Source organism: Vigna unguiculata, chromosome 9 (genome assembly GCF_037176805.1).
Source record: "Vigna unguiculata cultivar grain cowpea cultivar isolate G323 ecotype 2 chromosome 9, ASM3717680v1, whole genome shotgun sequence".
Classification (NCBI taxonomy): Eukaryota; Viridiplantae; Streptophyta; class Magnoliopsida; order Fabales; family Fabaceae; genus Vigna; species Vigna unguiculata.
The window spans coordinates 19,222,794-19,240,097 of NC_140800.1; the positions used below are offsets into that span (position 1 = coordinate 19,222,794).

General features: G+C 32.3%; 1 protein-coding gene across 1 annotated transcript; it reads left to right on the top strand.

The window, feature by feature from the left end:
* The first annotated feature begins 2,810 nt into the window (after positions 1 to 2,810).
* Positions 2,811 to 11,084, top strand: LOC114164714 (putative WRKY transcription factor 75). Its single transcript, XM_028049460.2, has 3 exons — positions 2,811 to 3,206; positions 9,992 to 10,266; positions 10,770 to 11,084. The coding sequence occupies exons 2-3, from the start codon at positions 10,073 to 10,075 to the stop codon at positions 10,969 to 10,971; spliced, it is 396 nt and encodes a 131-aa protein (XP_027905261.1). The 5' UTR covers positions 2,811 to 3,206; positions 9,992 to 10,072; the 3' UTR covers positions 10,972 to 11,084.
* The last annotated feature ends 6,220 nt before the right edge of the window (positions 11,085 to 17,304 follow it).

A 17,304-nucleotide genomic window follows, 5' to 3' on the forward strand; every position in this document is an offset into this window, starting at 1 on the left:
GCGAGTAAGGTCTCGCCTAAGCGAGTTCTCATATCTTGTTACAGTCATAGGCTCGCCCAGGCGAGAGAGCCTAGCTTAAGCGAGTCAGGCCTAATTGATTTAGCTAAAGCTTCTAGCCTAAGTGAGATTTGTGGTTTGTGTGTGTTGTTTGGATGCAATTGAGGTGAAACTTGGATCAGGGGATGTTGTGCCATGAGCAGGTAGATTCATGGATAGAGGTAACACGTAATGATATGAGCGGGGAGGTTCATATCCAGTTACTCTCATGTGAGGACACGAGCGAGGTAGGTTCGTATGGTTTGGCTCACACTTGAGAGATGCTGCGTGCGGGGAGGTACGTAGCTGGTGGATCACGTGTGTTGGACTACGGGCGGGCAGATCCGTAGAGTAGGACTACAAGCGGGGAGGTTCGTAGAAGCAGGACCACGAACGGGTAGGTTCGTGTGAGCATCATAACCCTGAGTCCAAGGTTAACAATGTTAAGTGAATTGAAGGGTGTAAAACCTTGAGAAATTAGGAACTTGGCCAATAACTAAATGGAATAAAATAAATGGGTGTGCTATTGTCATTTCTGATTTATTATATGTTATTTAATCTTTTATAAGCTCACCCTTGTTGTTTGTGTATGGCGATGATCGTGTAATTCGTTACGCGGGAGCAGATGGTGTTACAAGTGATGCTGAGAACGCTCAGGCGACGGAGTGAGGGCTAGCTGGGATTAAGCTAGGATTTTGTTTATGTTATCACTTATGTTTTGATTTGTTTTGGAAATTGTAAAGTTTTAAATGCTACAATTTTAATAAATTTGGCGCAATGTTTAAATAATCTAACTTTCCTGTGTTTTGGGAATAATAATACCGTGATGTTTATTTTCTTTTCTTTATGTATTTATTTAAATTAGTAATATTCTTTAGGGATGTTACACTTTTAGTGGACATAATATACTGAGTGTTAGATCAACTTCTGATACTAAAAGGGTCACATAGATTTCCCTCTAGGTATTTATATGTTATCATTCATTTACTTATAGTATTATCATTTAATTTATCTAAATAGTTTTACTATGTAGTGTAATAAACAAACTAGGGGCTATACATATGGCTATTACGTCATGCAAAGGATGACAACAATTGTGCAAGTCGATTGTTAAAGTGATTGTGACGAGGTAATATGCTAACTTTCATATGTACTAATTTTAACTTCAACTAATTTTCATATATACTAATATTAACTTCAACTAACTTTTACATAATTTTAATGACCCAAGTCCAATGGATTCAAAAGCATTAGCTTATATTCAACAAACATTGGCAAAATATTTTTTGTCTAGATGTTAGTTAGAATTAGAGTTTATAATAATTTTAATATATGTTAGTTATTTGTAAAAATTTAGGATCATTTAATATTTTGAACTGTCTCTAGATGGTTTTGAACTACCTTTGGATGTTTTGTGTGAAAATGGATGACAAGTTTTGGATTAATTTGAAATGTGAAACAATTTATTTATAAAGAATGCACAATATAACGAAGGTTAGGGCAATAGCCGTCGTGGTATATTAACTTAAAAAATTTTAGTTTTTTAAATATTTATGTGTTATAACGACAATTATCACACTAACCGTCATGATTTTGAGAATTTTAATAATTTCCAGATAGGTTACAACGACATGTTTAAAAGCCATCGTGGTTCTGAATGCAAATTGATGATGGTTTTTGTACGCATCGTGCTTTCTCCCAAATTCTTAATGACGTGTTGTACAACGACAGGTCCAGAGCCGTGGTAACAATCCTTTTTAACCATCATCAAAAACTTTGTTTAGAGTAGTGTTAAATAAAAAATGCTAAATGAACTCCTCTTTATCCTTCCAAAAAGGACACATGGAGCATAAATTCAACCATCTACCTTTTTTCTTTTTATCAACCAAAGTATGATATATAGTTTTCATAAAACAAATACTTTTTTAGGGAAAAATAAAAGCAAATCGTATTCACTTCCCCTCATGCTTTGGCACAATAACAACAAAGAAAAAATGACTAACTTTCTTTTGATTTAGAATCTCAAAATCGTAAAAAATCCAACAAAGAATATTTTTAAGAGAAGTCACTTGAAAATTGTGAGTGGATTATAACTTAGAAATCCCACTTAAAAAAAGGAAAATCTAAAAAAAAACTAGACTTAATATCCCATTTTAAAAAAGAACAAATATCTGAAAGCATAAAAAAACGCATGCAAGCACATAAAATACATCCTTGAGAAAGTTTTATGCTAAAGAAATCTATTTCACAAGAGATTTGACAAAATTCGTAGCTACAATATCTATGGTTGGACCAATTTTAACTGATATTTAATTCAGACGAACAATTTATGTAAAAAATTAATAAAAATCAATTTTATATCATACAAAGATATCTTGAGGTTATAATAGTCCTGATATTTAATTTTTTTGCCTACACTGCAACTTATGTTAATGTGTGTTTCTACGATCCAACCTTTTTGAAAGAATTTGACTAATTAATCTTTTAATCACTAGTTTTCAGCTTTAACGTATGATAGAGATATCACAAATATATTCTTCTACTTTTTTTCTATTTTTGATTCTGTTAGTTTGTTACAACAGTTGTTTTGTGTATCTTGTTATAACTGTATTATGTTAAATCTTATATATAAACCATTTGGTTTATACTTTATAGACAATACCATTAGTGACTTTTAAACGATAACGAAAAATTCTTTCTTCTGCATTTTTTCCAACACTATCATGGTATCAGATTAAAGTTTTTTATTTCTTCTCTCATGGCTGCCCCACCATTAGCCTCTAATCATCTTCTCAACCCGACCCATCCTTTTGTTTTCGCATCCTGGCGAGAATCCTGCTCCCATTCTCGTCACTCCTTTGTTTCCGAAAATAATTATCAACAATGATGTCACGATATGCTTGTCGCTCTTAAAACCAAGAACAAAGATAAATTTGTTCTTGGTACATTTCCTTGCCCATCCATTGACGACATTCTTCAAGAAGCCTGGAGAAGATGCAACAAGATTGTCATCAACTGGTTAACGCGTTTGATTACGTCCTCTATTAAGCAATCAGTGATGTCGGTGGATTCTGCTTTTGAAATATGGACCAATCTTCAACAACGATTCTGTCATGGTGATAAATTTTGAATCGTTGATTTACTTGAAGCTCTTCATGCTTGCAAACAAGGTGATTCCTCCATTTCGCAATATTACACTCGTCTTTAGATCATTTGGAAAGAACTTTCTCTCTATAGAACTGTTCTCTTTTACTTTTTTGCTACATCATGTTCTTGTGGGTTAATTTCCAAGATTCAACAAGAATGCAATAACGACTGTGTTATCAAATTTCTTCGTGGTTTGAATGATGAGTTCTCCCAAGTTTGCTCCCAGATTATGCTCATGGAGCCCATGCCTCCTTTTCCGAAAACGTTCTCGTTAATTCTTTAGCAAGAGCGAGAATTCCATGGCTCTTCTTCTCAAAATACTCAAGAATCCCTAGCCTATTTGAATTTTCAAGAAAACCCTAAAAGTCCTACCAACAATCGTGATGGTTTTTCTGGATCTCGTGGTAGGGAGCGCTCTAATCGATTATGAGGATGCACTAAATTATGTGATAATTGCTGGATCAAATTCGGTATTCCTTAAGGATATAAACCCTTCTCAAAACCCATTTATGCTCAATCCAATTTCTCTATTCATGTGTCTGATACTGCTTCTCCTGTGGCTCCTACGGATACTTCTTCCACACAAGTTGATAAACTCAAAGTTCAATGCAGTTTCACTCTAGAGAAATACCAAACAATTCTTCGTTTGTTACAACAATCTCAATCTAATGGTAATGTCTATAGAGTATAAACCAAATGGTGTATACACTAGTGAAGGAAAGAGTTTTGGTCGCGGTTATTTTGGCCATTTCACTTCAATTTAAGAACCGAGACATATCTAGTCAAGTTAAAAAGGGTGACATTTCTGCCTTAATTTCTATAGGCAATCGAGGCATAATGGTCACTAAAAAAATTCAAACCAGAAACCCTAGAGCTTCCACCACCTGCAATCCCACAGCCAATACGCCACCACTATCTCCACCTCGCGGCACCAAATATGTTCGAACCATTATGTCGACAATGCACCTGCAATAATTATGGTTGAATGCGAAACCCTCAGAACATCATAAGCATGAACTGATAATGAAGCAAAAACAAAGAAAAAGGCAACATAATACCCCAAAATCTCAAGGTTTAACAGTGGAGAACAACGATGGCGAAGTGGTGGTCCGCTGGTGGTGCAAGTTGTTAGGAACAGGGTAATAAAGGAAAGAATAAAGGAGAGAAAAATAGACAAAGAGAATTTAACGTGGTTCGACGTACGATGTGTATGCCTACGTCCACGACTACATTAGGAAGTATTTTTATTCTGGTGTATCTCAAAGCTTTACACAAGGTCTCTTATATAGTAAAATAGAGAATGACATATCATAATTCTAAGCAATGTGGGACTAAATCAATCACCATAATACTAAAAATTCTCCGACTTGGAGTTTGATTTACATTACCACCTAGTGTAGTGCCTTCATCATCAATTTTGTCGAAGGCCAGTTGAGGCAATGCAAAGCCTCAACTTAGTTGTTGTGACAGTCTTGGTCAACATATCAGCTATATTCTCTGCACCTGGAATCTTCAACAAAAATAAGTCTCCATCATTTATCAAGTTTCTGATAAAATGATACTTCAATTCAATGTGCTTGCATCTGGAGTGAAGAATTGGATTTTTAGCAAGACAAGTGGCATTTTGACTGTCACTGAACAATGGAGATTCATCTTGCCCTTTTCCTAATTCTTTTAGAAGATTCTTCAACCATATCATCTCTTTTGCTACTTTTGAGATAGCTACATATTCATCTTCAGTGGTTGAAAGAGAGAATCTACCTTGAAGTTTGGACTTCCAACTGATAGTTGTACCACCCAACGTAAAAATGTAACCTGTTGTGCTCTTTCTACTATCCAAATCACCTCCTAAATCTGCATCGAAAAACCCCTGTAAAGTGAGATTACTTCTTCTAAAAGACAAATGCATCTTTGAAGTGCCCTTCAAATATCTCAATATCCACTTCACGCCTTCATAATGCTCTTTTTCGAGATTTGATAGAAATCTGCTCACAACTCCCACTGCATGTGCTATATCAGGTCTGGTACAAACCATAGCATACGTCAAGCTCCCTACTGTAGATGCATATGGAACTTTAGACATGTGACTTTCTTCTTCCTCTGTCTAAGAAGATTGCCTTTTTGAGAACTTTAAGTGAGTTCCCAAAGGTGTATTCCTGGTTTTAGCATTTCCAACATCAAACTTGCTAAGCAATTTTTCTATACATTTTTCTTGAGATAAGTTCAGAATACCTTCAAATCTATCCTTGGAGATTCTCATACCAAGAATTAGCTTGGTTGGACCAAGATCCTTCATTTCAAAATTTTCTGACAACTGTTTCTTCAACCTGTCAATTTCTGCCATATTAGCACCAACAATCAACATGTCGTCAACATACAAGGCAAGAATGATATAGCTGTTAACATATTTCTTCACGTAACAACAACGATCTTCTTCACATCTATGAAATCCTGAGTTTCTTATAAACTCATTAAACTTCTTGTACCATTGTCTTGGTGCTTGTTTCAATCCATACAAACTTTTATGAAGCTTGTATACAAGATTCTCTTTGCCTTGTACTTCAAAACCTTTTGGTTGTGCCATAAAGATTTCTTCCTCAAGATCTCCATGTAGGAATGCAGTTTTCACATCTAACTGCTCTAGATGAAGATTTTCTGCAGCTACTATACTCAAGATAACTCTGATAGTAGTCATCTTGACAATAGGGGAGAAAATTTCCATGAAGTCAATTCCACCTGTTTTGCAAAACCTTCTTTCCTTCTGGAAGTTTGGTTAAAGACCATGTCTTATTCTTCTGAAGAGACTTTATCTCATCTTCCATTGCTAGCTCCCACTTAATAGATTCATCTCCCTGCATAGCCTCGGCAAAATGCTCTGGCTCACCAGCATCAATCAACAACAAGTAATGCAATGAAGGGGAGTACCTTTGTGGTGCTACAATTGTTCTGCTAGACCTTCTAGTCGATATTTCTAGAGTTACTAACTCTACTATCTATTCAGGTTCTGACCCAGACTCTAACTAAGGCTCTACTTTTGTATTTTGCCTTCTATTGACTACATCACTTTCTGAAATTTCTTCTAATGATACATGCTCAGGCCTTTTATTTGCATTTGCAAATTTTGCAGTCATGTCTTTATAGAACATGTTTTCATTAAAAGTAACATTTCTGTAACATCCTTACTGGAAATTACTTGATTAAAATAAATCAATATATAAATAAGAATAAATAAGTTCAAACGTCGCACTTTATTACTCCCACAACGCGGGAAAATTTTAACATAGTAATAATAACGCCATAATTTAAAGAAAACTACATAGTACTTTTATTACAATTTCCAAAATCTGTCAAAACAATGAAAATCCTAAGAATTCCCTAACTCAAAATCCCCAGTATAGCCCTCTCTCCGTCTCAGGTGTTAGCAGCATCACCTATATCATCAACTGCTCCCGTGTAAAGAAATACACGATCATCGCCAAACACAAACAAAAAGGCATCACCTATATCATCAACTGCTCCCGTGTAAAGAAATACACGATCATCGCCAAACACAAACAAAAAGGGTGAGCTCGACAATATAAGCAATCACATAAATGAAATAATATAAAACACCAAATCATATTATCTTAATTAGACCTTGGTTACATTCTCAACACACCCCAAGGCTTTTCAACCTCCAACCTTGGCTACCCTTCTGCTAGGGTTTTCTATGCCCTTTCACATTCAAGCCACAATGATATTAGGAAAAATAAAACGATCAATTTCGTTCTAAACAGGATTTGAACACACCCCCTACAATTCCAAGGTCACGGCACAACCAATTCAACCAAGTCATGTTTGTGTTAATTGCTCTAATTCTATAATTATGTTATCACCCAACATAATCATGCATATTAAAATTAATATAACTCAAACCACACACAAATAGCATACAAAGGACTCGAACCCAAGTCCTCTCACACAATTAAGTACTCTCAACCACTTGAGCTAGTACTTTTCCACGTAACAACAATTAACATTAAATGCCATAAAGGGTTCTACTACCCGTATTTACTAAATAATTATTTATTTAATTATTTAAATTTCTCGGGTCTTACAATTTCTACTTCTGATAATTTTCTTGTTTTGGTCATCTCAAAACCTGTAGCCATACATGTCAGATCCATAACCAATGAAATAGCATCGCTTTGCCTTAAGGTTTTGGGGCTCTGATACCAATTGTTAGGAACAAGGCAATAAAGGAAAGAATAAAGAGAGAAAAATAGACACATAGAATTTAACGTGGTTCAGCGTACAATGTGTATGCCTACGTCCACGACTACACTAGGAAGTATTTTTATACTGGTGTATCTTAAAGCTTTACATAGGGTCTCTTATATAGTAAAATAGAGAATTACATCTCAAAATTCTAAGTGATGTGGGTCTAAATCAAGCACCATAATACCCCAAAATCGCAAGGTTTAATAGTGGACAACAACGATGGCAAAGTGGTGGTTTGCTAGTGGTGCAAGCGTGACAGAATTGCTCTGCAGGTGGTGGCAACGTTGCCACCACTGCAAGATGAAGAGTAATGCGTTCTGAAATTGGGATTTTTAACCTAGATTTCTGCCTCGGTTATTTTAAACTGATGCATAAAGGCCAATTCTACCTCGGTTATAAGGAAGATTGAGCCATAAATTCCAATTTTGAGCATTCTGCCTTGATTGTAAGACCACTTTGGACCATATATCTCGAATAAAATATTTTAAAAATGTCACTTTTAAGCCTCAGGTAACATGGAATCGAGGAAAAATAACCTTTATGCTTCGATTAGGGGGGAACCAAGGCCCAATCCTCTAAATTCAACTAAAACAAATTATAAAAGCATGAATTTGAAAATTTTGGGAGACATTCGGCCTCTATATGTTATACTCGAGGTAGAAAACGCTTTATGTCTTGATTATTTGGACAAACGAGAAATAAAAGTTCGCTAAAATTGTAAATATATCATCGCGTCTGAATAAGTTTTTGTTCTTCTTTAATTGAGGCATAAATGGTGCTATAAAAGTTTAAATCTGCACTAGTGGTATATAAGACGTATTGTAACAAACTACATAATACAACTGTTGTAACAAATTAACAAAATTAAAAACAAAAAAAAGAATAGAAGATTATATCTATGATATCTCTGTCAACATAAGATTTAGTAAGTGCATTATGCATCAATAGCTTGTTAAATAATTTTGAGTTTAAACTTAAATATGTAAAGTATAATAGAGTATATTACAAATAAGGTGTATATTGTTTACATTTAGGATCTCAAAGTGCATAGATAAATTATATCCACAAAAAATGAAAAATATTATTCGCAACTTGCTAGTAGACATTTAGTGTGCGTGTAGTCATCAGTAATCAGTCTTACTATGACCTAATTGGTGTACATGCATGCACTCATGATTCATGAAATGTTTCACTGTCGTGTCGTGTATTCCATGTTGGTCATAATATAATAAAGCTTCTTCTATGCCAACTTGGTCACGTCTTTTTGTTGTGGGGTTCAAACTCAAGCTAGCTTCTCACCAAATTAGAGATCAATATTCAAGTAATTGAAGCAAAAGAAAATAATTTAAGTTTCTTCTTGAAATTAAATTAAATTTATTAATTTATGAACTTCAATTTTTAGAATATTACAACCAAATTAAATGTATAAGTTTATTTTAATCTATGAAAATTTATTTATTTTTTCTCTATAAATACTTATGGATGTGATTATATAAATAAAGCGTAAACTCAATAACTAAACAAAAAAAGATAAACTTCTCGCCCACCATGCATACCTTTTTTCCGTACACTCTATTGACCTTTTATTATAAATATAAAAAATTGGTCTCACTTTTTATTCAATGAACATCTCTCATGACTCTGTAATTTTCCAAAAGAAAAAAAAAACAATAATAATTAAGGAATATGTTAGAAAGTATATTATTAACAAGCCTGTGACTATTGAGTATACTTGGTCTTGGTGAATTTTTACAAAACATGATAACTCAGTTAAGTAGATAATGATTTATAGCATAATAGTTTCAAAGTACATAGTAATATTTCAAACAATAATTATCATCCATTCATAACATACACTAAGCAATGCACTTAGAAACAAGCTTCTCTATTCATAAGTATTGTTCATTAGATTAAATAGTTACGAAGGATTTGATAATGGTTTGATATAAGATATCCAATAAATTTATAATTAGAATAGATTTTAATATTATATTAGAAAATAAATTAAAAAAAATATTCATAATTGTTTAACTATAAAACAATTGCATATATTTTAAGAAATAATTATTCTCCACAACATATGGCCACATACTCCCTCACCATATAGCACAAGAAACCTCGCAAGACCATATGGAAGAAAACCTCCATAATCGCTAGACAATCCTAAACAGACTCCAGGATTCATAACCCATTTAGAAAGATAGTAATGAAAATCTTAATTGCCATAAAACGGACGGTTTGAAGTTTCCTTTTACGGCAACTTTTTTTGACATATAAAACCTCTTAACTATAATTAACCTATGACACGTAATACGCCAATAAATTTATCAGATTCCTTCTAAGGTCTTTTCTGTAAAGGCGAACTTACCAAGAAGTAATGATACACATATTTTATTTAATTTTATTTATATATCCGATCACATATTATATATTTTATTATTTCATAGTATATGTACCTCAAGGAAAAGACAGTAGTATCTCTGAAGCAGTGGAATTCAATCTTGACTTGGATGCCGCCCTCATGTTTTTTTTCCTTTTGAATATGCAGCCATCGCCATCAAGTTTTGTTGATTGAGTGTGTATATATATGTACATGCTGTCTTGGTAGTGTTAACTAGCCTACTTTTGAATGGAGAAACAGCAAGTTATGCTCCCTACAGCATCTACATCATCAACAGCTTTATCATCTCAGAACCAAAGTGACAAGGAAGCTAAGCACCACCGATATGCATTTCAAACCAGAAGCCCTGTTGATGTTCTGGATGATGGGTACCAGTGGAGAAAATATGGGAAAAAGATAGTCAAAAACAATACTTTTCCAAGGTTAGTGCCACACTGCTACTTTATATTTTAAATGGGATTTTCTGTCTTTCTCACCCAAATGCAGTGTGAGAGTCCTTAGTTCCTTGCAAACCCAAAATCTTGTAATGATTGAAAAATCTTTTTCTTACGTGAATTACTGGACTCTTCCGAATAGAATGGAGGTAGTAGTCGATTAATGAAACATTTTAGTCCTTTCAAGAATTTATGCTCTATTTACATGATTAGATTATAAGCTGGAGTCGATTAGTTGCAAATCCTTTTAATTTGTGGGACAAGAGAATTAGATTCAATTTAGTTCACAATTAATTGAACATTTGTTCGACCTAACCTTAATTGAATCTTTAATAAGTAACATTTAATTAAGAGTTAAACCCATTTATACATCTCTAATTCTACATACTAACATTCTAACCATACAATAAACTAAGGTTAGCATTTTGATTTCTACATTTCTAATTCGTCTTAATTATGCATACTTAAGTATATTTATTGTTCGTTTTCAGAAGTTACTACAGGTGTGCTCATCGAGAGTGCAATGTTAAGAAACAAATCCAACGGCATTCGGACGATGAACAGATCGTGGTCACAACCTACGAAGGGACACATACACACCCTGTGGATAAGTCCGTGGAAACCTTTGACCAGATCTTGGGCAACCTACTCATAGACAATCTACTCAATAATGCACCTCCCACAATAGAATAGAACATAAAGGAATTATTATTGCAAGTTAATGGCAAGTCTTCTTAAGACATGGTACAATGTAGTACGTTCTGTTATGGATTCAATAAAAATAATCATAAAAAAAAATGCACCTATCTAGAAAAACCATTAACTTCTACAAACAAGAATTTGCGATAGGCATAATTTCGACTGTCTACACACTAAAATACTATAACATAATCGTAAAATAGTCTATAAATCATACACATGCACATGGCAATCATCTCATGTTGGAACCAAAATCATATCGCAATCATCTCCGCCCAAATTCTTCGCCAAACACATGAACATGGCAATCATGATCAAGATAACAGTAACCCCACCTAGTAAAACAGCGTACCTCGTTCTTCTATTGCGATACGTAGCACTAGCACTGTCTTCTGCGGTTGCCATACAATGGATCAATTTATCCATGACTTTGTTATCATTGTCTTTGTTATCATTGTCGTCATCACCGACAAGACAAGATGACGAAGAGGAAGACAAAGAACAAAGTTCATCATGGGTACAATAACCATGTACCCCTTCACTTTCATTAGATTCATCATCGGAGTTACAGAAAGACATTGATCTCTCCTCCCGATGACTACTCTCACCTTCGAAAGTTGTTGACTGAAAAAGTCGTCGACCCTTCAACTTTCCTCTTTCGATAGCCTCTCTACGTTCTTGGAGGATCTCTCTGACTGACACATCTTTGATTCTGGTAACGTTCTTCGATGGCTCAAGAGGTGACGGTGACTCTTGTCGAAGGTTGAACATGAGTTTCCTAGGAGAATATTTGCGGGGCTTGGGAATGGTTGGGTTTGAATGAAGGGAATGTCTGCGTGATGCTTTTGGCTTGGATTCCTTATAGGCTTCCCACTCTTGTTCCACTTCTTCAAACGTTGGTGGAATTCTTCTATTATTTTTCCTTTCTCTTTTCCTTTTCTTTGGTAGCTTTCCATGGTGGGGATGCTGAAACTGTTTTTCTCTTTCTCGTTATATGCTCTGTTTCAAACTTCATTTTTTTTCTATCTCAATCTCATCATTTGTGTGGGGTTCTTGAGAAGATAACTAAAATTTAACTTCTTTGTCACTTTGTTTTGAACATGATAAATAGAGGAACATATAGAAAGTAACCACTTTTTCTTGAAAAAACTGAAGTATAAGATTTTTTAAATAATTAGAAATAATTAGTTTAGATTAACAGAATCTGTCTAGATTTACTTGTCAGGAATAGGAAATTTCATTAGGATCCGATCTTGAAAGCATCACAACAGTTATTGTTTTTATTATAAGATTTAACTTTGTTACATTACTAAAAACTGTTTTTGTTATTTTGTTTATCTATCAATTTTATTTTTTTAATTACTTCTAATTATAATTAAATTAATACAAATACTAAAATTTAATTAGGAGATAAATAAATATAGATTGAAATTGGTAAATGGTTAACAAAATCTGGTAAAGAAGTAAGAAGTTAATTTAAGGAATCTGAACAAAAATGCACAGTTAAAAGAAAAAGATACTAATAATATCTTATCAAGAGATTCAAATATATGAGAACTTTACTATTTAAGTTGCGTAATGCAATTTATGATATAATATGTTAGTATTTTAGTATGTGTAAGAAGTAAAATAAATATTTATTTTATGTAATTAAAATTTATTATAAATATATTTAAAAATATAAATTATATTATGCTGAAAATTTGTAAAAAAAGTTTTTAAAATATATTCCAGATTTACAATAAAAATTGTTGAAAGGGGGAGCCTTTCATCCATAAATGAAGATCAATTTTGATGATGTCTACTGATCTAGGATAAAACATAGCTTGGTCCAGTTAGGATATGCATTAGGGAATTAGCTTCTCTTTATCAAATGTATTTCAGGCCTGCTATGTAATTCTGCATATGATTAGTTCTTTAACTAATGGATTAGCTGTGAGTATTGTACAAAGTAAGTGAAAATATACTCACGATAATCGATTAGGTAAATTGCTAATCGAATTAGTGACAGCAAAAACCTTTGTATAAAAGCTATTTTGGAATCTGTTTTAGGCAGGGAAAATTAGAAAGATCACGCAGTTTTCATCTGAGATAGACCCATCTGAGAGACATAAAGTTTCAGAAGATTCTGCAAGATAACTCAAGTACAGATCCAAGAAGAATTGATGGTTGATTCTACCATGATGGATCTTGCTTGATTCAAGGAGCATCAAGTCAAATCTGCACAACTTAGGTGTATTCGTTTCTTGTTTTGTTTTCTGTATTTTTGATTACAGTAGCTTCAGTGTTTGAAGTGTGGACCTAGGTGCAATTGTGTGGATGCATTGCTCCTAGGGGGAGTTCTTGATTGTTGAATCAAGTTCTTGGGTTTTGGGGGTTAGAATTACATAAGTGTGCTTGTAATTCTTAGAACCTTTCTGTATAGTGGAATCCTCCTAAGTGTGTTACTTAGGAGAAGACTGGATGTAGATTCTTTTTGAATCGAACCAGTATAAATTGTGTGTCTTGCTTCTTTCTTGTCTCTCATAATCTTTCTTGATTGATTTAAACAGTCCATTAACTCAGAACTGTAAAATTGATTAATTGAGTTTTAAACCTTAAAGACTCCTTCAAGATTCACATTAAATAAGTGAGAAACTCATTAATCAACACAAATCCCTTTGTGGCTAAGAGTATTAGACAGATCTGATTTTAACAAAAATGTCCAATAAAATAATAGATTGAAAGTGGATGAGAATTTTACTATATAAGTTGAATAATGCAATTTATGATAGAATCTGTTAGTATTTCAGCATGTGTATGAAATAAAATATATGTTTATTTTACATAATTAAAATTTGGGATGGGTGTAGAAAAGTAAATATAAATAAATAACTTGTAAAATAAGTAAAATACATAACTTGTAACTCCAGCAATATAGTTTGGGATGGATGAGATAAAAAACATATGACTAAATAACTTATGAAATAAAAAGGGAAAATAATCATTATTGATGACATGATATTTAATTATTCCTATTAATAAATATATTGGTTTCTGCAGCCATTTTATATGCTTTATAATGATTTTCTGGTGTATATATATTTTTACTTAATTTTATCTTTATTAATATATTTTATTATTTTATTTTCTAAATTTTACAATTTTTCAAAATTTAAATTATGTGTTAAAATTATAAAAATTATTTACTTTATGTATATTATTTTAATAATTGTGATACAAAATAATTTTTATTGTCATAATAAAAATTAATAAATACATGCACATAACACGTGTTTTATATTTTAATTTAGAAAAATGAATAAAAACCCATCATGGTAATGGAATTTAGTAGACATTTGTGTAAAAACTATTTTTATATGAACAATATCACTTTTTAAAATGTGAAAGAAAAATATTTAAAAAATTATCTATTGAAAAATAGCAAAAGTAAATACTGAATCAAAAGGCTAAAAAAATCCAACCTGTATAAACTACGGTAATTAAATTGGTTGTTCCTGTATCCAAAAAAATCAATTTTGTAGTTGCACTTGTAATGGGTTCCTTGGTCCCCTAATCACAATCATAGTGCAAAATTATTGTGTCTTGAGAATCACTGACAACCCTTTCAATTCAGGATATGGGTCCAACCTTCTAAAATTGTCTTCTTCCATCACTGTTTTTAGTCAACTTTAATAGGCACAATGACCCTTTCAAAACCTTCACCAAACAATGCTTAGTTTGGTTATGTCACAGTAGGAATCATGTGGTACACCAAAAGTAACGGGAAGGGTGACCTTAGGTCACAAAAACGAATATGAGGAATTTTCACACACAAACCTTTACATTGTACCAAAATATTTCATTACAAAATATTTCATTCCATGCATAAACTAACCTTGAAATGGTGAAACTTATATGCATCAAATAAATCATGTTTAATGCATTTCGATGGTCACTGAAAAAGTTAAATATAAAATTAATATATAAAAAAATTAAACTTTTTATAAACTCACTTTATAAAATTAAAACTAAATTTATTTTCTATTACTGCTATGTTTTTTTATAAAATGTTTTCGACACTGTATATTAGTTGTTGTTTTAAGTTAAGTCTTTTAGATAACATGTTACTGTTAAAAATAGCACACTTATATCCTTTATATAATACAGGTTTTCCTACTATTCAAAGAAAAACACATATCACTTTTGTGCTCAAACTCAATCTTTTAACTCTCTCTCTAAAACGGTCCCAACAGAAGTGATATATAGAGTCTAGGACCTATGCTTCAGAAATCCCATCTAGATCGATCGCTGCATGTGGTGTGGACAAGTAGTGTAGTTGAAGTGAGAGGCAATGTTGTGTTGTATCAAGAATAGAGAAAGAACGAGAGTGGTGACTAAGATTTCAATTCTTGATCAAATGATCGTGTGTAAAGAATGACTGGGTAGTGATAGTCACATTCCATCGATGAATCTTCCAATCCTCGCAGATAAAAATTGGGATCGATGGAGTACACAAATGTAGGTGCTATTCAAGTTTCAAGATGTTAGTGAGGTGGTTTAAAGTGACTGCCAAGTGTTTGCTTCTACTACTATAGATGCGTAGAAGACTGTAGTGAAGAAGAAGGATAACAAGGCGTTGTTTTTAATTCATCGATATGTAGATAATGTCCATTTTGAAAAGATTCAAAATGCAACTACAACTAAGGAAAGAAACCAAGCTCTCATACCATATAAGTGTTATTGTTATATTTTATATAATAAAATTATATAAAATTATTATTCTCTATATAATTATTATTATTATGGATTAGCATTAATAATAAATTAAGTTATTCGTTAATATTAATTATTATATGGGTAATATATATATATATATATATAATTTTGGGTATTCTGATAAACAATCTGTGATGGGGTTGGATTGTTTAATAAACGGTCTGTGATGGGCTTGAATAATCAGATACATTTTGAGAGGTCTCTGGTCTCTGCTGACGGGATATAAAACTGATACCCATTAGTCAGTTTTAATGTAACAACGTAAAATACTCTTACGTTTAAAAATATCCATCAGAAAGAGAACAGTAACATCTCATACTACGTGCTTCCATGGATCCTTCATTAGTTCCAGGTACACAATTTTTAACTCATACTTGAATATATTGTATTATTGTATCTTATGTATATATTTTTTCTATCAATTGGTATCAGAGCCTATTAAGATACAAAATATAATTATTCATTATTTTTTTGGAAAGTGTATCATGATATTGGAAATTTAATAGAGGGGATTAGTTCCTGTTTAAAACCCTCAGTTAAAGAATAATAAATCTAATGGAAGAGAATTAGTTGCGTACCAGTACACTTGTCGTGTGAATATCAAAACTAAATAAATTTACCGGGAACTCCTCGCGAACCACGTAGCTTCCATTCTGATAGTGATTTAGAAGAAAAGGAAGAAATGGAGTAGAAGTGTAGAAGCATTATCATTCATCACAGTGGAAGATGCCGACACGTTGTGAAATATGCTGCGAGATAATGATCGCGACCTTGCTTCCACCAATCGGAGTTTGCTTTCGCCACGGTTGTTGCAGCGTTGAATTCATCATCTGTTCATCGCACTGTTTCATCGGCAGTTTTGATGGCTTTTTTTTCGCACCTCAATGGCCACTTTTCGGTTACGTTTTGAATTTTTCAAAGCATAATGGCCACGTGCACACTATGGCTAACAACAGGACACCTTAAAAAATTAAATAATAATAAAATTAAATTAATAATAATAAAATTAAATTAATAATAATAAAATAAAATTAATAATAATAACGATTATTATTATTATTATTATTATTATTATTATTATTATTATTATTTCATGCATTATATAATTTATTATATTTTTTGTTAAGCATGATATAATTTTATATAATTGTTAACTCACCTATCGTGGGTACACTTGTATGAAATTTTATGGAAATGATATAATTTAAATATTTTTTTAAATTAATTTGATATTACATTAATATTAATTATACCCTATCGGTATTTTATTATTAATGTATTTTATTTTTCTTGATACAATTTATTATTAATGTATTTTATGTGAATTATTTGTCTTGTACCTTATCGGTATTAGATTTCTTTTGGCATGAAATGTTCATTGTATTTTATTATATTTTATATTTTGTTTTATTTCTTATTTATTATGATTCGGGACCCTTAGGCGGGATCATAGTGAATGAGAAATAATTTGATATCATAGGCATATTTTGCTGTGTATTCAGAAACATTTATTTTGTTTATTTACACAATAAGTGTGTATTAAATGTTTCTTTGTTATTATGATACCAG

Excerpts from the sequence above, each read along its gene's own strand:
- LOC114164714 (XM_028049460.2), top strand. The coding sequence starts at position 10,073 with ATGGAGAAACAGCAAGTTATGCTCCCTACAGCATCTACATCATCAACA. Across the intron at positions 10,267-10,769 it reads AAAAACAATACTTTTCCAAG|AAGTTACTACAGGTGTGCTC; the intron begins GTTAGTGCCACA and ends GTTCGTTTTCAG.